Here is a 22,880-nt window from a genome sequence, read left to right as displayed (position 1 = left end):
AAATTTCCATACTTTGTGCTCCCACAGGCCCACAGCACATAGATCGCCTTTTGACAGTAGCTCATAGTTTAAATGTTTACTATGCCCTTCAGATCTCAGCTCAGGCAGCCCTCGTCTAGACAGCCTTCCTGACCCCACGCCCCCGGGTCAGGAGGTCTTTCTGAGCTCTGGAGTTCACACCGTCCTGACCACTCTGGGGTGACAGTGATGGGTCATAAATGTGTCTCCCAGCCCAGAAAAAGCCAGCATGGTCTGTCTACTGAATGAATGGACGAACAAATATGGAGTATGAGTGGATTAATGAATAGATGGACAAATGTTCAATCTAGTTAAAATTACTCCTTTAGCCGGATTCCCAGGTCACGCCCCCAGACCCCAGACTTCGCCCCGAGCCACGCCTCTACCCAGGCCTATTTCCCGGAGTACAACTGGGGCAAACAAATGAATGTCCTAAACGGATGATACATAAGCACCTCTCAACTCCCAGGACGGGAGGGAAACTGAGGCACGAGGTGGAGTCTTCAGAGCGAACCCTCCCACGGATAGTCTGGCAAACTACCCCACTTGGTCAAATGACCGGAGCTCCGGTCTCCCCCGGCTCCTCTCAGCCCTGGAATGCCCCGCCCAAATCACTCCCATTCCCCAGGTTATTGGTCCGTCTAGACGTCAGTCTCCACGCGCTCTTTTCCTCTATTGGCTAGTATTCCCAACTCAAGCGCGGTCGCCCTGCCCCGCCCTTAACCCCATGCCCTTTCTTACTATTGGGCTACCCGCATGCCCCTCTCCCAGGGACCATCCCTACTGGCTGAAAGACTTTGCCGGTTCGGGCTGTGATTGGTCATGAACAGAAGTCCACCTCCTGAGCAACCACCTGAAAGGGGTTAGAGAATGGGAAGGTTGGAGGGACGTGGGGTCAGACTCACGCTGAGCTGGCGGGAGGCAGATATAGGTCTTGAAGAACTCGCTTCGGCGGGCGGCTTCCTTAATGCGGTTGGCAAGCGGCTTGCTGACCTGCCGGACGCCCAGGTATAGCAGCTTCGCCATAGGGAACGCGCCCACCACCATCTTGGCGGTTGCAAGGGGCATGCGCAACCTTGCTGACTGGGAGGGGCGCCTCCGATCTCTCCCTCCTCCCCCGCCCGCTCGTCGCTGTGCGTGCCTACGTACGTGCGTACGCCCTATTGGGAACTGCAGGGGCGCTCCGTGACGACACCACGTCAACGCTGACGCTCCGACGTCCGTTCCGATGAATATGCAAATATACGGCGAAAGTAAGGGTCAGAGGGTGGTGCCGTTAAACGGCAGCTCGCGGAGCTTGCGTGGGTTCCCACGCCCGCTTCGGCTGACGTCACCGCCCTCCTCCGTGACGTCACACACCTGGGTGGCATCTCCAAAGGAGGAGTCTTAATTAGTCCTAATTAGGGCTAACGAGTCCCAAATGCACCTTCCCCCCCCTCCCCCCGCAGTTTAGAGCTCTCACTGGGCGTAAGAAACTGTCCAGGTAGTCATACAGACCTGGATTGGGAACCCAGCTCCACTGTTTACTTGCTGTGTGTGACGAGTGACTTAACCTCTCTGGGCATCAGTATTCCCATCTACAAAATGGGAATCATAAGAACACTTACACCTTGGGACTTTCCTGGTGGTGCAGTGGTTAAGAATCTGCTTGCCAATGTAGGGGATATGGGTTCAAGCCCTGGTCTGGGAAGATCCCACATGCCGCGGAGCAGCTAAGCCCGTGCGCCGCAACTGCTGAGCCTGCGCTCTAGACCCTGCGAGCCACAACTACTGAGCCCGTGTGCCACAACTACTGAAGCTCGTGCACTCTAGGGCCCATGCTCCACAAGAGAAGGCACCGCAATGAGAAACCCGGGCGCCACACGGAAGAGTAGCCCTGCTCACCGCAAGCAGAGAAAGCCCCTGCGCAGCAACGAAGACCCAGCACAGCCAAAACTAACTAACTAACTAAATAAATGTACTAAAAAAAAAAAAAAAGAACACTTACCTTATTGGGTTGTTGTAAGCCTTGCATGCAAATTTTGAATATAAAAACATAGTGAACTATGTTAAGAGCTCAGAATGGTGCCAATCACCCAATAAACAGCCCTTATTACTATACAGGTATTAGCATTATTATTGCTAACTCCAGCATGAGGGCGCATTTCATCTCCAGAAGCAGCTAATCCAACCATTTCCCAAGTAACTGACGAACTGAGACCCAAAGAGGGGCCAGGAGAGTGGCACAAGTTCCCTCAGCCAGCAGAGGTTGATAGCCCAGCATCTTGGCTAATAAACTATACCGTTCTCAAGCAGCCCCACTTCCTCCATTGTGGGGCGAGGGTCCCTAGGGAGCTGGCTCAGGAAGGAGTTTAAGGAAGTGTCCCAGACTGTCATCCCTTACCCAGCAGGGAGCAAAATCATATAAACAAGGTCAAGAAGAGGTTGAGAGAAATTTCTGGATGGTGGAGTGCTGATGGGTAATTGAGAGATTCTCGAAGAGGCAGAGGAAGAGGGGAAGTGCAAGGAACAGAGAAGCTGTGTACAGGAGGAAACATTCAGGACACAGAGTTGGGGGACCCAGGGCTTTACTTGGCATCCTCTAGGACTCCCTGAGTGTCCTTTGTCACTTTCCTGGCCCTGATGGACTTCCATTTCTCCATCTGTAATGATGATACTGACATGTGTGAACCTCGATATTCTAAATTACTAAGAATGCCAAGACTCCATAAAAACAACTTCTCCCCAGGACCCTTTCTGGGCTAAAGATGTTAAGGAGCTTGGGACCATTCAAGGTCCATCATCCACTAGGGACCCCCCCCCCCATTTTACTGACTGACCAACTGGAGCCAGAGGATGACAAGGATTTATCCAGAGTTCCAGAGGTAATCAAGATGGAACTGAGGCTGGGGTTTCTGGAGTCCCAGCCCAGAGTCTTCTCCTGATCCCTGGGGGTGTTAGCCTGTGGCCTAAGGACCTACTCGGGGTGGGGGTGGGACGCTGAGTTTCCACATGATGGGTTTAGGAAGCTTCCAAACTTGTACATGACTTTTTTGTTTATAATTCACTATTGTTTCCTCAGCTCCTAGAACAATGTTTGGCACATAGTAGGTGCTCAATAAATATTTATTGAATGAATGGGAATGAGCATTTGGTGGAGGGGTAGCATGCAGGCTTTCATCTGATTCCCTGAGGGGACTGTGTTCAGAAAGCTTCTATTCCCCTACATCTCCATCCCAGTAGCTTTATAGCAGTGAGACAGGGTGGGAAAACTACCAGCCCTCCCTCCCCGCCAAATCCCAGGGCTCCCTCTTTTCTCTTCCCCACAACACCAAAGACCCAACTTCCTGCATCTCAGTGACCCACCCCTCCTCCTGCAAAACCATTTTCCTCATTAAGTTCATTTTTTTTCTCACTCCTCTCCTCCCTCCTCTTTCTTTCTCTGAGAAGGGTTTCCAGGAACCTCTTCTGGGAACTTCTGGGGCAATGGTGTATTTGTGCCTGTGTGTGTGTGTGTGTGTGTGTGTGTGTGTGTGTGTAGGGAGATCTTCACATCTCATCAGGAGCCTGGAGCCTGTTACACACCCGTGGGGAGGAAGGGAGGGAGATGGGCTATCAGAAGGGGCGAGGACTGTCCAGAGCTGTGTGTTTCCTCCTGCTCTCCAGCCTAGTTCTAGAAGGACAGCCATTCCTGGTTGACCCCTGAGGGCCAGGGGAGGGGGGGAACACCATCAGCCAGGACAGCAGCCATGGCCACTCCGGGGCATGGGAACAGAGACAGAGGCAGAGACAGGGAGGGGAGAGGGAGGCCAGGATGGCCCTGGCGTTGACTCACTGGCTGTGTGACCCTGGGCTAATCACTTGGCCTCTTTGGTGACGGCCTTTGAGTAGGGCCTGGGATCATTCCCAGACATCCTTCCAGTTCAGGTCCCCTGGTCACCCTTTTCCCAGGATGGGCAAGGGGCTTGAGTTACACAATCCCACCGGCCCTTGTGCTTCTTCCATCATCGAATTCCTTCAAGATAAATCCCAAAGCTGACACCGATCCTTCCCCACTCCACCACCACCCACCCCCGACCCCAGTCCAGCCATCAGCATCTCCTGCCTGGGCTCCTGGCTTCTGCCCTTACTTCCCATATTCTGTTCCCCGCTCAGCAGCCAGGGAATCCTGTTAACATTTAAGCCAAATCCCAATCCTTCTCTGCTAAGAGCCCCTCTGTAGCTCCCATTTCTCTTGGAATAAAAGGCAAAGTCCTCACGTGGATTCACAAAGCTCTATAATATGGGACCCTGTCCCTGGCCTGTCTCAATTCCATTCCTCACATCCTCCCGTCCCCGGTTCCCGCCACACCACTGTGTGTGCTTGCTGGCCCTCAAGTGCAGGCAGTCTCTTACTCCATGTTTTGCGCTTGCTGTTCCCTCGGCCTGCAGCACTCTTCCATCTGACTCCTTTCCTCCTTCAGGTCGTTTCTCAAATGCCCCCTTCTCCGTGAGCCCTCCCCGACCTCCTTATCTAGATCTGACTCCACATCACTGTCTGTCCCCTCAGTCAGCTTTATTTTTCCCCATTACCCTTATCGATTCCAAATGTTATGTTTATCTTTATTCATTTACTGTGAGCTCCGTGAGGGTGGGGCCTGGGCTGTCTTGGTCACCGTTTTGTCCCCAGCTGCCGGCCAGCACAGGGCTGGGCAGAGAGTAGGTATAAACAAATCTCCCTTGAATGAATGAATAAATAGTCTTCTCTTGTCCCCAGCCCCCTTCCCAAGCCTGCCCTGCTCCCTGCTCCACCAGCCCGTTTGCTGATCGCCCTTCATTTGATTCTGCTCCCTCCTCCTCAGTCCTGACCTGGAGAATGCTGTTTATCTTGAAACTCTGAAACGCTCTGTCCTGCTCTCTCTCTCCCCTATATGACCGGGAGCTTCCCAAAGGCAAAAGTGACCACTCAGCACTCGGTGAGTTTCTTCTTCCACCTTCCCCGTGAGTCACAGACTTTTACCCCCTTGTTGAAAGTAATCCTAACTTTTTTGTCTTTACCTTCCGGAAAGTTAATCTACTGGTCCCCTCCTCTAGGAGGCACTTTCTGACCCCCAGACCGGGTCTGATGCCTTCTTGGGTTCCCCCCGGCCCCTGGGCTCCCCATCTGAGCCCTGCCCACTCTGGGTCATCACTATCCAGGGACAGATCTGTCTCCCCCAGTGGAGTGGGAGCCATGAGGGCAGGGCCGGCGCTGTCATTTGTCACCGCTGGGTCACTAGCACCACCCAGCGCAGGGCTAGGCACAGTTCTACTGAATTGTTAGGGGGTCATGGTGGAGGACGATGGATGACCAGTGACACATCAACGTCACTATTTTCCTATTTTCTTACATGCGTATGGAAATTAGCATAGCCTCATTTACATACAATTTGCATACACCGGACCAGGAGGGAAGGGAGGGTGGGGTTAGTATGGAGGAGTGGGGGCTCTGCAGACACGGGGTTCACTGTGCCGGCAGCAGCACCTTCAGCTGCACCTGGTCCCTCTGGGAGGGCTGAGCGGCCACCCAGCTGGCTGCCATGGCCTTGGCCACGCTGTTCCTCTTGGAAGTGAGTGGGGTCTCCAGGGTGAGCGAGACGTTGGCCATCTCCTGGGGTTTGTTACTGGCCAGAAAGCGGAGCAGGTTGTGCAGGGCCTTGGCCACGTGACTGCGGGCACCCTCGTTGACGAGGCAGTAGAGGATGGGGTCAGCCACACAGTTGAGGCTGGTGAAGGCCAGTGAGCTGTGGTACGCCGAGAACACACGTTCCTCGAAGCCACAGTCCCAGGGGTGGCGCAGGTAGACAGCGCTGCGGGAGAGCAGGAGCACATGGTAGGGCGCAAAGCAGACCAGCACGATGGCAATGAGGCTGAGGGCCAGCCTCTTGATCTTGGCCTTCTCCTGGCGCTCGGTGGACACGCTGCCCCGCACAGCCCGCAGGATGCCACGGTAGGAGAGCAGCATGAGGGCCCACGGGAACAGGAAGCCCACGAAGACCCGGTAGAGGTTCATCCAGGCCACCCAGCTTTCCATGGGGAACTTCTCGAAGCAGAAGGTGTGGTTGTAACGGTCGCGGAAGAGCTCATCGTGGAACAGGGGCGCTGAGTTGGCTCCCAGCTCCGTGGCCCAGACCACGGAGCTCACGGCCACGGCCGTCTTGACGCGCCGCAGGCGGGTGAACCGCAGTGGGTGAGCCACAGCCAGGTAGCGGTCCACGGAGATGCAGCAGAGGAAGGCGATGCTGATGTAGATGTTGGTATAAAAGATGAACCCGAAGAGCTTGCAGGAGCTGGGGCCGTGGATCCAGTTGTCGTGGTGCAGGAAGTAGTCCACCCACAGCGGCAGCGTGCAGATGTACAGCAGGTCAGCGATGCTGAGGTTCATCAAGTACACACCCAGCTCGTTGTGTTGCCGCACCTGGCGGTAGGCGGCCCACAGGGCCAGACAGTTGGTGGGCAGTCCCACGCCGATGACAAAGATGTAGAGGGAGGGCGGGAAGAGGTGGTCCACGAGGGAGTCCACGTGGCAGCCCTCCCACGTGCGGTTGCCCATCCTCGGCACTGAGGCTTTCGAGATGCTTCCCCTGGCCCACGGGGGCTGTGGGGCCATGGGTGGCGGGAGGCCATCAGGCCCCCTGAGCCCCCTCCTCGGAGGCTCAGGGGAACATGGTGGGAGGCAGTCCACAGTGAAGAGATGAGGCTGACCACGAATCGTGGGCCAGGCTGGGCAGGGAAGGATAGAGCTTGAGAGGGAAAAGTTGGAGGAGGGATAGAATTACGACAAGAGGGAGGTCTGGGGGATGGCAGGATTCACAAAGGTCTTTGTCAAGGAGGTTTTATGAACCCAATCAGAGCATAAATGGAGGAGTACTGGGGTCACACAAAATTGACTGAGGGGGCTGTTTATAGAGGAGCTGAAGGCATCAGTGGGCAGTGGTGAGAGAGAGAGATTTGCGGAGGATGTAGAAAGTAAGCGTGGCCATGCTGAAGTAACGGTGGGGTGGAAATGTATGGGATAGTGTTGAGATAGGATAGTCTACAGTTAGGGAGTGTTGAAAAGACCAGGCAAGATGGATGGGGGTGCTAGCATTTCCTAGGACCCCAGTAAGAAATAAGGAAATAAGTAAGGTAAACAGTGAGGAGAAGATTACGGAAAAGGAGGTGTCTTGTGAGGGATGAAAGAGAGGAAGGGCTCGGTCTGGGGAATGTGGGAAGGGTTTTTAAGAAACAGGAAGGAGGTGAGTAAGGGCTAGATCAGAGCAGGGTTACTAATACAGGGAATTTAAAGGGGACAAGGACGGGGCTCCAGCTTGGTCCTGGTGGGAGCTGAGCAGTTGACATGAGGTGGCCCCGCCTCACAGTTCAAAGCCGATTTTGCAGCACCTGTGGGGAGAGAAGACTGCAGTGAGAGGAGTCATAGACCACCCCCTTCTCCCCACACCCCTTTTGCCCTGACTCCAGTGGGCTGCAGAGGGTGGGGACCCTAACGATGCCTAATTGAGCCCCACTCTAAGCAACGGATCTCTGAAAACACAGATTTGAGATGCCAGATATATTTTTTCCCTAACAGATGTTAAAATAAAGATCCAGGGGCTTCCCTGGTGGTGCAGTGGTTGAGAGTCCGCCTGCCGGTGTAGGGGACACGGGTTCGTGCCCCGGTCCCGGAAGATCCCACATGCCGCGGAGCGGCTGCGCCTGTGAGCCATGGCCGCTGAGCCTGCGCGTCCAGAGCCTGTGCTCCGCAACGGGAGAGGCCACAGCAGTGAGAGGCCCGCGTACCGCAAAAAAATAAAAATAAAAATAAAGATCCAACTCAGATTTTAAAACTTTCTTCCAGAAACCATGTAAAACTTGCACAAGTATCATATCATGCTGTGGGAAATGGAGAACTAGTCTCAACTCTCATGTTATAGACAGGGAGACTGGGCCCAGAGAGGCTGCGTCACTCCCCTCAAGGATGCACAGCAAGGCAGTGACAGAACCGGGCTAGAACCAGCCCTCCTGCTCCTAACCCAGGGCACCCCATTTTTGACTATAATGATGACGGTGGTGATAATAACAGCTAAAGTTTATTAAGTCCTACTACATAGCAGACCCTGTCTTAAGCACTTTCATGGGTATGAATTTTAAAATTTCAAGAATCCTATGAGGAATAGGGTTATTCCCGCTGTGAGACAAACTGAGGCACAGAGAGGTTCAGAGACCTGTCCAAGGTCCTGATAGCGGGAGAGGGGAAATCTCGGCTTTCTCCAGCCTGCACTTCAGTTTTCACCCAAGAATAACTGGACAGAAGAGGGCCCTGGGCTGACAGCCCAGGGAAGCATAGCTGCAGGGGGCTGGGTGGGGGCGGGGCGGGGAAGGGCTGAGAGGAGGAGATGCTGGACTCGGTTGAGGTCGGGAGCAAGGGGGAGCCCTGGGGGCAGTGCCAGCAGTCCCCTCCCTCAGAGACTGCCCCCTTCATTGTCTCTCCCCACTCCCCTCCGAATTTCCCGAGTGAGAGTCTTGGGCCCCACTCTCCTGGTCCTGCGGAGACCTTTAAGGACAGGGCAAAGGACAATCTTGGACCAAGCCCCGGACCACTGTCAACCCCCAGAGAGGTGGGGAGCGAAGTCCTGAATTAGAGGCACCTTCAGAAGCCACTCCATCCAAGGGTTTGCATCAGTTTAGTTTTTAGGCTGTGAAACCACTTAAAAAAAAAAGAGAGAGAGACATCTCAGCTGGAAACCTCATCTAAGACCGTGACAGAGGAAGCTGCTCTGTGCTCTAGAAAAAAATGAGGTGGTGGGAAGAAGGCCACCTCTGAAGCATCCCTAGGACACACTTTGAAAACCACTGGTTGAGTCGATTGGACAGATGAGGAAACCAAGGCCCAGAGAGGGGAAGGAATGAGCCCAAAGGTACACAGCAGGTACATGGGAACCTCCCAGATACCTGAGCATCTTCTCATGGGAAAGGCCACTTGGCTCTCCCTACCTCCACACTAAATCCTGAATCCATGTATGTCTCTAAAACCCCTGCTTCTGCCCGCTCTGCTCAGCCATCACCACTGGCTTGGACTTTGCAGTAGCCTGCTTACGGCTTTCCTGGCCACTCTGACTTCCCTCAACTCACCTCCCACGTGGCAGCCAGAAAGATCTCTCTAACATGTAAATCAGCTCTTGTTACTTCTCTGCTTGAAACTCTCCAATAGCTTCCCAGTGGACTTGGGGTGAAATCCCAAATCCTCACCCCAGGTGACAAGGCATTGCCTGACCAGCCTGGGCAACCTAGCTGACTTTCTTGCCCACCTCCCCTCCCCCACCTCAGCAGCCTCAAGGCTCGACCTTCTTTCCAGCGTCAAAACCTTTGTTCTGGGCTTCCCTGGTGCCGCAGTGGTTAGGAAACCGCCTGCCAATGCAGGGGACACGGGTTCGAGCCCTGGTTCGGGAGGATCCCACATGCCGCAGAGCAACTAAGCCCGTGTGCCACAACTACTGAGCCGGCGTGCCACAACTACTGAGCCGGCGTGCCACAACTACTGAAGCCCATGTGCCTAGAGCCCGTGCTCCACCACAAGAGAAGCCACCGCGATGAGAAGCCCGTGCACCGCGAGGAGAGAAAGCCCACGCGTAGCAACGAAGACCCAACGCAGCCAAAACAAAACAAAACAAAACCTTTGTTCTTCCTTCAGACTTACTTACGACTAGCTCCCTCACCTCCTTCACTTCCTCAGGGAAGCCCTCTGTACCCAGAGTCCTGACCACCCATTCCCAGGGCTCTCTCCTCACATCACTTTGCATCTTGTTTGTGTCTGTCTGTCTGTCTAGAACGGACATTCCAGGAGGGCAGGGACCTTGTGTTGACTGCTGTATCGCCAGCGCCCAGGACAGGCCCGGCATAGAGTAGGCACTCAAGAAATGTCTTTGGACTGAGGGAACAGGCATTGGTCAGCCCCTCCTCCAACACAGGCTCCTGCTCACCTTGAGGCGGCACCACCCCCGACTTCAAGCTCAAGCGAGCCCCTGCAGGGACCCAGAGAAAGAGGCGTGGAGGGAAAAAGTGAAAAGGGTAGGATCTATCTGCTGCACCATTGACTTTGAAAGATCAGGGCTGAGTCCCACTTAGTAAGTCCTCCCCGCTGTCGGGTCCTCCATGACGGAAGAGCTGCCCTCACCTCAGACTCACAGAGACTCCTGGATCCTGTGGAGATGGGACAGAGGTGGCTTGCTCCTGGCTGGAACAGTGCAATCCGGTCCCTACCTTTGAACTGAAACCACCCGCCCAGAGCAAATCACTCAAAACACCTCTCTCGGGCTTCCCTGGTGGCGCAGTGGTTAAGAATCCGCCTGCCAATGTGGAGGACGTGGGTTCGAGCCTTGGTCCGGGAAGATCCCACATGCCGCGGAGCAACTAAGCCCGTGCGCCACAACTACTGAGCCTGAGCTCTAGAGCCCGCGAGCCACAACTACTGAAGCCCGCGCGCCTAGAGCTCGTGCTCCGCAACAAAGAGCAGCACCCGCTCAACGCAACTAGAGAAAGCCCGCGCGCAGCAACGAAGACCCAACGCGGCCAAAACTAAATAAGTAAATAAATTTATATTAAAAAACAAAACAAAACAAAACAAAAACCCACACACCTCTCTCCCCTCTGTCTGCCCTGAGTCTCTCCTCCCTCCTGTAACACTGAGGGAATTACTTCTTCAGGAGCCTCAGTTTCCCCTTCTATAGAAAGGGGGGGGGGTGGGCACAACTTTTATACTAGTCACATCCCAGATATGAAAATCCTTGGGACTTCCCTGGCGGTCCAGTGCTTAAGACTTCGCGCTTCCACTGCAGGGGGCCCAGGTTTGACCCTGTGCCTAGGATCCTGCATGCTGCGTGGTTCGGCCAAAAAAAAAAAAAGAGGAAAAAAAGAAAATATCAATTCTATATAAACTCTTCCAGAAAACTGAAGAGGATGAAACATCTCCGAATTTATTCACAGGGAACTATGGATACATTCAATATCCTGTGATAAACCATAATGGAAAACAATATTTAAAGAAAAGAATGTCTGTATGTGTATAACTGAGTCAGTTTGCTGTACAGCAGAGATGGGCACAATACTGTACATCAACTATCCTTCAATAAAAAACAAAATTAATTTAAAAAAAGAAAATCCTTGGTAGAGGTGATATCATCTATAAATTGTGCAGTATTTGAACAATTATTACTATTCCACAGGCCCTGGGGAGCTGACACAAGAATGAACCAGTTCATAATGGGAGAAGGCACTGAGAGCTGGGAGTTCCCTTTGCCCCACCCTCTCAAGAACCCCTGGGTTCAGCTGAGGCTGGGGTGGGTACACAGGCATGAGACTGATTTCCTGCAGCCAAAGGAAATACACTTCCCATTGCTAATTTCCTCGAGGGGGAACCAGTTGGCCGCCTAGCCCTCCCTCCTCCCATCCCTCCTCCTCAACCCATCTGTTTCTTGGGGGATGCTGGGCATGGGGGAGGGGCATTCAACCCTCTCTTCTCCTCCACCTGAGATCTGCCCACCACCAAACCCCCGAAAGACAGCGCGGAATGGCAGACTCTTAGAACTCCACGGTGCAACAGGCCTATATGCCACAACATATAGGGGCACGAGGCTATTTCTGACCCTTGCCTGATACAGATGGGGAAACTGAGGCCTAGAGCCACAAAGCAGTTGTCTTAAGTCACATGGTGTGTCAAGACTGCATAGATCTGTCATTCTTAACTAAAAAGCTTCCCCTTACCTGAATGTTTTCTCTCTTCACCCCCTGCATTCCCGTAATTCTTCTCAAGTCTTTCCGGGGTTCTCAGCCCCCGTTAAGAATCTGCTGAGGGACTTCCCTGGTGGCGCAGCGGATAAGACTCTGCATTCCCAACACAGGGGGCCCAGGTTCGATCCCTGGTCGGGGAACTAGATCCCACATGCATGCCACAACTAAGAGTTTGCATGCCGCAACTAAGGAGCCCACATGCCGCAACTAAGGAGCCAGCAAGCCGCAACTAAGGAGCCCGCCTGCTGCAACTAACACCCCACGCAACCAAATAAATAAATATTAAAAAAAAAAAAAAGAATCTGCTGCAAGATCCACGGACTCTCACCACAAGAAAGCAAATGACCTCAACGTCTTGGGTGCCCCTCCATCACCTGACTCCCTTGCCCAGCCCCCTGGAGCCAAGACCCTGTTGGGCTGGGATCTAAGTTGCCTCCCTTACTCAGGCTTTGTGTCTGGGAGGTCAATTCCCAAATCTCACAGTGCCCACAAGAAGCTCCCCAGTGCCACAGGCCTCCCTCGTGGTCCCTGCGGGCCCCTCCCAGAGGGGCAGGGAAGAGAGAGAAGCTGAGAATGTGGAGCGATAGTGGGGAGACAGGAAGGACTGTCAGACCACTGCCCCCACTTTGCTCCTCAGCTGCTCAAGCCAGATAAGTCCCTGGGCCCTGGCAGCCACCTCTAAGTCCAGCAAGGCTGAAGGACTGCGGGCGGGGGGCGGTGAAAGGACAAGATGGAGAGGTAATAGAGCCCCACAGCCCCTCACTCACCAGTCTTGTCCTAGAAGCCTCCAGGTCGCCTCTCTCAACCCCCACTTCCCTCCTCTGAGGGTTCCTGCTCCCCTGACAGCCCCGGGGGACCAGCCAGCTCCGGTCTGCTCATTAGGGGAAGAAATGTGATCACCAAGCCTCGCTCCCCACCTGGTGTCCTGGCGGCTGGCCGGCGGAAACTGGGGGACAGTCCGGCCACCGTGACAGCTCCGCTGGGCCTCAGTTTCCCCAGTTCTACCGAAGGGGTCCCCGTCCCTCCACACACCCCCACACCATCCAAAAGGGACACCAGAGTCCTTGACTCTACTCCTCTCATGTTCTAGAATGCAAGGTTCTCAAATCCTCAGGTTCTATTGTTAGTCCAGTTCCTGGTTTACTGTTCTATTATTATAACATTCTAGAGCTTTACCTTTCTTCCATTCTATTATTATTATCATGGTGGCTTTCCATGCCCTTCTCCTTCTAAGTTTCCAGTATCCCAGCGTCTCACATTCCAAGATTCTCAAGTTCTATTGTTAGAACTATGATTTTTTTTAACATTCTATAACTTTCAGAATCTATTATTAGTTCTCAGTGATTACTATCTTTGCCAAACAAACACTAATATGTATTTCCCTTTTCTTTTTTACAGAAATGGGAACATACTCTACATACTGTAAACCTCACTTCCTTTTTCCTCCCTATCTAATCCATTTTTTTTTTTAACATTCTAGCAGCCTAAAGTTCTAAGATTATGCAGAATTCTAAGATACTAAGGATTCAATGGGGGAGGGGCAGTCACCACATTCACCTGGTCCCTAAATTCTCATCCCCCTGGGGGGGACATTCGGAGCCCAGGCTGCCTCCCAGGGAGCCTTGCCACGTCCCTCCCTGCTCGCTCACACCAGCTGAGTTATTATTTGTCTAGACACAAACCAAATTATAGGCCCTGTCCTGTGGGAGCAGTGGGCTTCATGGGGAGGGTCAGGAGACAGAATCAGGCGGGAGTTAATCTCTGCACTACCCCCCTCCCCTTCCCCTCACTTCCCTCCTTCTCTGAAACTCCACCCCTTCCACCCAAACCAACTCTTGTCCCCTCTCCTTCTCCAACACCATGGTTTTAGAAATATTTTCTCTCCTCTGCCTCTAAAAGGCTCCCTCCTGGGTTCCAGCCATTCACACTCACCTTGGCATTCTTCCCTCCTGCCTATGAAGACCTCCTGCCCCACAGGAATCCGACTTAGTGGCAGCGAAAGAAGCCAGATCTTTGGATTGGGGCTTCAGTGGAACTGGAGTCCCAACCTTAGCCTGAAACTGACTCACTGTGGGGACTTCTACTCTTGGGCCTCAGTTTCCCCATCTGTAAAATAGGGGGCTTGGTCTAGCTGGCTCTGCAAGCACTTTCAAGCTCTCGGCTGTGTGCGAACACTGAAAACTGCCAAGATTCCAACACCAAGCTTTTTGGATTGAAGGATTCAAATACCCTAAGGACCTTTAATTTGAAGGTTTGAGCATTCCTGGTCCCCCTCTCTGATCATTCTCACTTACTTGGGTCCTTTCATTCAAAGACTTCACATGCAAGACTTCTTGATTCTATGATTCCCAGAGTTCTGGAGCCCCTCCCCCATCAGCCTCTCTCATTTTCTACTACTGGATGCCCCACCACCAGAAAGGACAACCTCCCCAACCTCACCCCAAACCTGAAGTCAAGCTCAACCACAGAGACAGAGTTGTGAGGGGCCCTTGGTGAGTTCAGAAAGAGTGGGGCTGCTGATGGACCCTGGTGGGGGGCGGTGGGGATGTGGCCCCCATCAACTCCATCTGTGCCCGCAAGAAACTCCCCCAGCGCATGTCCCGCCTGAGTACACAACACACGTCCCACAGCCGAAATTCCAGAGCTGTCCTTCAGCGTGCTTGGAGGTGGGGGGTGTCCAGCTCAAGGAGGGGGGGATGAAGCCAAGGCAGGAAGGAGTTAACGCGTGACCCAGCCAAATCCTGGAAGGGAGGAAGTGGGGGAGGAAGTTTACCCCCCAGCCAGGAATTCCTGAAATTGGAGGGTGGGGTGGGTGCGACCTCCAGAGCAGTGGGGTGACTGTTAAGGGGAAGGCGGGGTCACAGGGGCACTCAGAGTCCACCTGCCCCAGGTGGCTACCCTACTGCCCCCTACCCCACTCCCAAGCAGCTCCTCAGCCCAGGTGAAAGTTGGAATTTGCGAGGATTTGGAATGAGATGATGACGGGGTGAAGTTGCCAGAACCGGGTGTAAGATACAGAGAGACAGCGACAGGAAGGGAAAGGGCAAAGAGATGCCCAGAGACTGGGAGATGGAAGCAGAGAGATCCACAGAAACTGAGAGTTCACCAAGACACAGGGATGGAGGCAGAGTGGGAGAGCGACGGAGAGGCAGAGATAAAGAAATCGACAGAGACATCCGGAGATGGAGAAGGAGAGACACACCCAGAGGGAGAGGGACCGCAGATCCAGAGAGACATCAGAGACAGACGGAGAGATGGAGACACACCCAGAGACAAAGTCAGACGCCGGGAAGAGCCAGCCCCAGAGAGGGGCGGGGACGGAGACGGCGCGGGAGACTGAGGCAGCGGACGGACGCGGGGACGAGCAGTCCCCGGCGGCCGCAGGACCGGCGCGGGCAGGGGAGGGACAGGCGGCTACCTGCGCGTGACGGCTGGACGGGGCAGGTGGCGTCTCTCTCCGCGGCTGGGAGAGCCGGGCTCCAAGGCGGCGCAGGAACCCGGCGGCGACTTCTACTGGCCCCCGGGCCAGAGCCGCCAACCGAGGCCCCGCCCCGGCCCGGCCGGGCCCGCCCCCATTAACCCCTCCTTTGTCGCTCCCCCTTAACTCCTTTGAGCCTTCACCCCGCTAAAGAGATGGAGAGAGGGCTGTGAGATGGAGAGATGGAGAGAGGGCTGTGTCTTCCAGCCCTGGAGAAATCTCACCTGCCGCTGGAATACCCCCCAGTCTTTCAACATCCCCATCCTGGAGACCCCCACCTCATTAACCCCTTTGGTTACCGTGCCTCCAGTCCCGCGCTCCTAGATCAAGCCCTCAGCTGGGGGTGGGGAGGGGGAAGGGGGGGTCCCTCATTGAGCTGAACCATTTCCTCCTTTCGGAGACCCCAGTCCCAAGTCATTAACTTTCTGATCATTGCATGCCCCCTTCCCCAAGGGAGAGAACGAGGGTTCTGTTATTTCCCCATGCCCATGGTCAGCGCCAGCCCTGGAAGGAATCCTGGGGTTTCCAGCTCCAGCCCTGCCTCTTGGCGAGACTTAGGCTGGTGACCTCTCTGTGCCTCAGTTTCCTCTTCTGATAACGTGGTCTCTCACAGTCCCTTTGTCATGGGGATGTCATACCATCAAGTCTATAAAACATGACCCACCCACCCGCCCCCGCCCCCGCCCCCGCCATCGCCATGATCCCCTACCTCCTGCTTTATTTGCTTTTCCCCATAGAACTTGTCACCATCCAACATTCTATGTATTTCACTTTTTTTTTTTGCGGTACGCGGGCCTCTCACTGTTGTGGCCTCTCCCGTTGCGGAGCACAGGCTCCGGACGCGCAGGCTCCGGACGCGCAGGCTCAGCGGCCATGGCTCACGGGCCCAGCCGCTCCGCAGCACGTGGGATCTTCCCGGACCGGGGCACTAACCCGTGTCCTCTGCATCCGCAGGCGGACACTCAACCACTGCGCCACCAGGGAAGACCCACTTTTTTTTTTTTCTAATTATCTGCCTCCCCACTAGGAGGAGTGTCATTTTTGTGTTTGGTTAGTTTACTACAAGAGAGGCGTTCCATACACGTTATTTTCAGAGAGTAAATACACGAATGGTAAGTGCTTCAAAAATATTTGCTGATTATTATCATCACGTCCTTCATAAATTGGTCGTGAGAATTGATTCTTGGGCAAAGCACTTTGGACCGACCTGGGATGTAGCACTCAGAGATGGGCTTGCAAATTCTTTTTTGTTTATTTTGAAAATAAAAATTAAAATGCTTGGACCTTAAGAGAGCAGTACAACGAGTTGTGATAAACAGATACGCCCATGTGACTAAGCACCCAAATTAAGACATAAACATTTCCATCACCTGAGAACATTGTTTTTTTGCCCCTTTCCAGGGCATACTCACACCCTACTTCACCCCCAGAGGCAACTCCATGCCTTTCTGTTTTTCTTTTCCTTTTTTTTTTTTAAACTGGAAATTAGTGTTGCCTGTTCCAGAGCTTCACAGAAACGTAATGAAACACTTCTGTTTTGTTTAAGGTAGCTATTATAATCATTCACCATGTGGCCTTGGACAAATGACTTCACCTCTCTGAACCATATTACTACCTTCCTCTCAGGGCTCTTGAGGGAAAAAGAAAGTGAGAGAGTTAACCAAGGACCCAAGTGACCTGCAATACACACAGGAATAAAAGTTTTTTCCTTCCACCCTCCTTCAAGGGGACAGACAGAGACACTCCAATGGAAGTGTCACGAAGGTTTTAGCCCCCTCCCCACAAATAACCCAATATAAATCTTATCAGCTTCAAGACAAGCCCTCCTGTCAGCCCCTTGGCCATCCCAAGCTCATCCTATAGAGAAATTCTGGAGTGCACTGGTGGGCGAGGGCCCCCTTCTCTCCTGGGCTCACCCTAAGTTTATGTGATTCAGTTAGGGTCCTGGCAGGAAACAGGTAGCCATTCAAAGAGTTTAAGTGGGGGGAAATTCCCTGGCGGTCCAGTGGTTAGGACTCAGCGCTTTCACTGCCGAGGGCCCAGGTTCAGTCCCTGGTCAGGGAACTAAGATCCCCACAAGCCACGTGCGTGGTGCGGTCAAAAAAAAAAAAAAAAAGAATTTAAGTGAGAACATTTATGAAGGGAAGGTTTAGAGGGGTTGGCAGGGTGAAATAACCCACAAAATGTGGGGCGACGCCAGGGAACCAGCTGGAGCCAGAACCAAGCCATTACCGCCCTTCAGGCAGAAAGCTAAAGTTTGGAGTGGAGACCATAGGAGCTGTAGCTGTAGGTAGAGGAACACAGCCACTGCCAGAACTGCAAGGATGCAGGGAGTGGCCCGGAAAATAAATACTCCAACCTCTCCCTCTCTACTTACCTTCAGATTCCCTGTCAGTGCCTGTAACGGGGAGAAGCCAACCAGAGGGCAGAGGGCAAGGGACTCCCGTGGATGGAGCCCACACAGGGCAGTCTCCCAGGGCCCAGAGCAGGAGGAGAAAGGCTGAGGGTGACCCTGGGGTACACAGTGGAGAATTACCAGCACTATTCTCCCAGAACTTTCTAGGCACATTTTTCCATGCAGGTCTGAGGCTGGGCACAAGGGGGTGACAGAGCACCAAGAGACCCAATGAAAGGGATGCTTAGCGCTGGACCACATACTTCCCCAGAACTTGGACATTAGGGAAGGGTCAAAAGCTGGAGGACAGGAAAGAAGACTTTGATCTCATAGATCTGAAACCTGGAGATCTGGAGGGCTGATATGATTGCTGGACTGTGCCGGCTGAATAGGAGTTCCCTGGGTGGACAAGTTCAGAAAGGGTGCACCAGTGGGGAGGGAACAGCATATGCAGAGGCTCAGAGACATGAAATGTCACAAGGAAGGGCAAGTATTGGTGATTCAAGTGGCTGGATATAAGAGATGGGGACAGGAGAGGATGTTGGCTTAAAAAGGAAGGATCAGGGACTTCCCTGGTAGCACAGTGGTTAAGAATCCGCCTGCCAATGCAGGGGACACGCGTTCGAGCCCTGGTCAGGGAGGATCCCACATGCCGCGGAGCAACTAAACCCGTGCACCACAACTACTGACCCGGCGCTCTAGAGGCCATGAGCCACAACTACTGAGCCGTGTGCCACAACTACTGAAGCCCACATGCCTAGAGCCTGTGCTCTGCAACAAGAGAAGTCACTGCAATGAGAAGCCCGTGCACTGCAACGAAGAGTAGCCCCTGCTGGCTGCAACTAGAGAAAGCCCATGCGCAGCAACGAAGACCCAACACAGCCAAAAATAAATTTAAAAACAAAAAAGGAAGGATCAGAAATGATTGAAAAATAAGGACAGCTAACATTTAATGACCACTTACTGCATTCCAAGTACCATTCTAAGCACTTTATGTGAATAACTCATTTCATCCTCAAAATAACCATATGCAGAGGCACCATTTTACAGATGGGGCCTGGATGGGTAAGTGGAAATGCTGGACTCCCAACAGTGGAGCTCTAGTCTTTAACTGCTCTTATGCCACTTCTTGGGGGTGGGAAATTAGGGTTGAGGAGTTTGAACTTTGATCCTCTTCATCTAACACACTTTCAACTGTTTCACACACACATACCCACACACACCACTCTTATATTCATTCAGTAAACACTCCCTGAGCCCTTACTTCTGTACCTGGCCCTGGGCTAGGCAGTGTTGGGGACACGGCAGTGACCACAACAGCCCTGGCCCTTCTCTCCCAGGGCTGGCAGTCAGTGAGAGGGAGACAGATCTGTCCCTGACAGTCATACCTCAGAGTGGTCAAGGCTGGAACAGGGGTCCAGGGGGCTTCTGGAGCCTAGAGGGGGCCTTGTCACAGTTTGTTGGGGGAATAGGAGGAAGGAGGGAGCTGTCAGAACTGCCACTTGGAATACTCCCCTCACTTTACCTGGTTCATTCCTTACTCATCCTTCAATAGGCAGGTCTGTCGTCCCCTCCAGGAAGCCCTCCCTGATACCCACTTGGCCTTCCTTTGCCCACTTATGGTCATCATTTTCTAAGGATGGGTCTGCCTTCCCCACCGGACTGAGTCCCTTGAGGGCAGGGCTGGAGCTGTCTCAGTCACCACTCTGCCCAGCACTGCCCAGCTCAGGCTCTGGCCTAGAGTAAAATGTTTCTTACATATATTGAATGAATTCATTCATTGATTAATCAACATTTGTGTTTGTTGAGCATTTACTGCATGCCAGACACTGCGCTAGGCCCTGAGAATACGGTCTTAAAAGCCAAAATCCTCATCCTCGTGGGCAATTGATTAGTGAATGATTGACTTCTGGTCATATTAATTGAGATCTCTGGCCAGAAATGTGGAGGGGATGAAAAGCTTTGATATGATTGAACACCCTCCCCTTCCTAGAATTTCATGTTTGGCTCTGGGGGCTGTCACTTCTGAAGGATATTGACATTTGGAGAGTTATAGCTTAGGCAGCTGTTCCTGGAGACACATGGACAATCCTCCTTGCTGGTCAAAGAGGGATTTGCAGGTTTCTCCTGCAGTAATTTTTCCTTCCCTTAGGAATTGATGGCCTTGATAAACTGTCACTCTGAAACTGCAAGGCTCTGAGCCTTCCATCCCAAGAGATCATCTGTACAGTTCAGACAAGGAAAAGAAACACAAGTGTGTAATGTTCTACAAAATTCTATGTATTGCTCTGTCTAGAGAAATCCTATAGATTTGTTACCTTATTATAGTTCTATTAGTGCAGTGGTTCTCAAAGTGTGGTGCTTGGAGCATCTGGGAACTCTTTGGAAATGCAAATTCTTGGGCCCCACCTAGACTGATGGAATTAGAAACCCTGGATGGGGAATTGGGAGGAGGTGCATTTTCATTATAACAAACCCTACAGATGATTCTACTACTGCTCCTTCAAGTGTAAGAACTACTGAACTCGAGAATAGCGGGGTGGGGGGGGGTGGGGGGGGGAAATGTCAGCGCTTCAAACATAAAAGAAAGAGAGAGAGAGAAGAGAGAGAGAGGTAATTAGATAGCATCACCATAAATTATCTTGCCTACCAAAGATAAAGGAATCAGAACAATTCAATCCCTACTCCTTCTGGACAGTCACAGTTAATATTCAGCTGGTTCACACTGATAGGGCTGTATCATTTGTTAAAATACTGAAATGCTTTCATACCAGGCAGTAAAGAGTCATTAACAAGAGCAGACTTCTCCTCCTTGTCCTAAGGCAATAGTTGGGGGCTGCAAAACTTGATGCTTCTGCTGGGCTAGTTCTAGGCACCCCACTTGACTTTATGATTCCTCATCCAGCACATCACTACTGACTAAAAGCACACAATGATTTCAGCCAGCCAGCCAACCTCTTCTGAAGTTGTTACCCTCTCTCTCTCCTACTTCTATTCACTGCTGCAGCACTCTGAATCCTGCCACTTCTCTGGCCCCAACAGAAGAAAGGAAACCTCAATTGTCTTACCTTGATTGGGGAACTTTCTGTACCTCTTGCAGGTTTACTAGAGACTCCCATTGAGAACGCTGACCTATTATGTTTTAATTGATGATCATTCCTGTAATGATTAATTTTATGCACCAACTTGACTGGGCCATGAAGTGCCCAGATATTTGGTCAAACATTCTGGGTGCTCTGGATGAGCTGAACATTTAAATTGGGAAACTGAGTAAAGCAGATTGCCCTCCCCAATGTGGGTGGGCCTCACCCAATCAGTTGAAGGCATGCATGGAACAAAAAAGGCTGACCTTTCCCCGAGTAAGAGAGACTGTCTTCTGCTCAACTGCCTTTGAACGGGAACACTGGCTTTTTCCTACCTTCTAGATTCAAACTGAAACATTGGTCCTTTCTGTGTCTCGAGTCTGCCGGCATTCAGACTAGAACTGCACCTCTGCCTCTCCTGGATCTCCAGCTTGCCGACTCAGCCAGCAGATCTTAGGACTTGTCAGTTTCCATAATTGAATGAGCCAATTCCTCATAATATATACATCCCACTGGTTCTGTTTCTCTGGCATTTTCTCTAATACAATACTTCAAAACTGAAAATAGAGGTATCCTATCACTAATTCAAGGTCTCCTTTAGAATACAGTCCCATACCTGAGGTACGAACAGCCCAGATGGCAGACCTCATTGAGCTTATTAAGGTTTGTTAACTAGCTAAAGACCAGAGAGCAAACATACATATATACAGACAGCAGGTATACTTTGGGAATATTTTGGAAACAAAAGGGAGTTTCTAACCTTTGCTGGAACCCCCTTGGAAAAAATCTATACATGTCATAAAACTGCATAGACACACACACACACACACACACACACACACACACATACACGCAGGCATACAAGCAGGAGGGCATGTAAAAATGGTGAAATCTGAATAAGGTCTGTAGATTCACCAGTGTCAGTTTCCAAGTCTGGTATTGTGCTATAGTTATACAGGATGTTACCATTGGGGGAAACTGGATGAAGGATATAGAGGACCTCTCTGTACTATGTTGGCAACTTCCCCTGACTCTATAATTATTTCAAAACTGTTTAATTAAAACCACACACACACATGTTCCTCAAAAAGTTAAATACAGAATTACCATATGGCTCAGCAATTCTACTCCTAGGTATATACCCAAGAGAAATGAAAACATATGTCCAAATAGAAACTTGTATATAAATGTTTATCACAGCCTTATCTGCAATAGCAAACGATGGACACAACCCAAACTTCCATCATGGGTGAATGCCTAACACCAAACTATGAGTGATAACAAAATGGTTGTTGTTTTAAGCCATTAAGTTTTGGAATGCTTTGTTCTGAAGCAATAGATACTGGGAATAGGGGTCTTCAAACTCCCAGAAACATTATTGACCCTGCCCTCCAGGGTGTCACCCACCTTGACATAAATATGCTGAGGTTGCTGGTAGCTTCCGTCTCCTGCTTGAGTGTTTTCCCATCCCCCTTCCTTTGGGAGAACTCCCCCACCCATTCTGCGAGGTTTAGGTGGCGCTGTCAGTCCCAGGTACACTAACCCCTTCCTAAGCAAAAAGATGAGCACGTGACCCAGGCCTGGCGGATCAGATGACTCCATTCCCTAGGCCATGGAGATTGGCCACATGATCCAAGGTGAGCCAATCAGATTACTCCTGGAGACGCTTGAGTGGTATGAGAGAAAGACTTCCTCTGGCTTTGTTACCATGTGGCCTGGCAGAATGCCTGCAGCCACAGCGTCTGGTTCTCAACAGTGTAAAAATAATCAGCTAACATTTGTAGAGAGCTTGCTACGTGCCAGGCACTGTCCTAAGCTTTTGCGTCTATTTAACTCATTGTCACAGCACCCCAATGGGGCAGGTGCTATTATTAACTTCTATTTTATACATTGGGAAACTGAGGCCTTGAGAGGCTTAAGAAACCCGCTCAAGGGGAGAAGCCAGATCCACGAGTTCACACTCTATGATTCCATCTATTTAAAGCAAAGGTGAGCAAACTACCACTGTGGACCAAACCCTATCTACCGCCTGTCTTTGTACAACTCGTCAGCTAAGATGGTTTTCACATTTTTAAGTGGTTCCCAAAAAATCAATAGTATTTCATGACACGCAAAAATGCTGAGAAACTCAAGTTTCAGTATC

The 22,880-nt window shown here is 51.8% G+C and overlaps 3 protein-coding genes across 3 annotated transcripts in view; all 3 read right to left on the bottom strand.

Annotated features, from left to right (window-relative positions):
* OPA3 (outer mitochondrial membrane lipid metabolism regulator OPA3) overlaps window positions 1-1,143 on the bottom strand; it is a 45,688-nt gene extending 44,545 nt beyond the window's left edge. The window contains exon 1 of the mRNA XM_022585351.3: window positions 924-1,143. Within this exon, the coding sequence (XP_022441059.1) occupies window positions 924-1,086 (163 nt within the window). The 5' untranslated portion in view covers window positions 1,087-1,143. The remainder of the gene's footprint in view (window positions 1-923) is intronic.
* A 2,340-nt stretch (window positions 1,144-3,483) lies between these two features.
* GPR4 (G protein-coupled receptor 4) lies at window positions 3,484-7,034 on the bottom strand. Its single transcript, XM_089902692.1, has one exon. The coding sequence runs from the start codon at window positions 6,623-6,625 to the stop codon at window positions 5,480-5,482; it is 1,146 nt and encodes a 381-aa protein (XP_089758818.1). The 5' UTR covers window positions 6,626-7,034; the 3' UTR covers window positions 3,484-5,479.
* A 149-nt stretch (window positions 7,035-7,183) lies between these two features.
* The window catches only part of EML2 (EMAP like 2), a 40,409-nt gene continuing 24,712 nt past the window's right edge, over window positions 7,184-22,880 (bottom strand). The window contains exon 20 of the mRNA XM_089902688.1: window positions 7,184-7,398. Coding sequence (XP_089758814.1) covers window positions 7,298-7,398 — 101 coding nt within the window. The 3' untranslated portion in view covers window positions 7,184-7,297. The remainder of the gene's footprint in view (window positions 7,399-22,880) is intronic.

This window comes from Delphinapterus leucas, chromosome 20 (assembly GCF_059928025.1).
Source record: "Delphinapterus leucas isolate spDelLeu-1000000601 "Yukka" chromosome 20, BTC_Dleu_Yukka2, whole genome shotgun sequence".
Classification (NCBI taxonomy): domain Eukaryota; kingdom Metazoa; phylum Chordata; class Mammalia; order Artiodactyla; family Monodontidae; genus Delphinapterus; species Delphinapterus leucas.
The sequence above is the reverse complement of the archived record's forward strand: the minus strand, read 5'-3'. Positions and strand labels throughout refer to the sequence as shown.

What these genes read in the sequence shown, in the direction of transcription:
- GPR4 (XM_089902692.1), bottom strand. Translation starts at nt 6,625, where the DNA reads ATGGCCCCACAGCCCCCGTGGGCCAGGGGAAGCATCTCGAAAGCCTCA.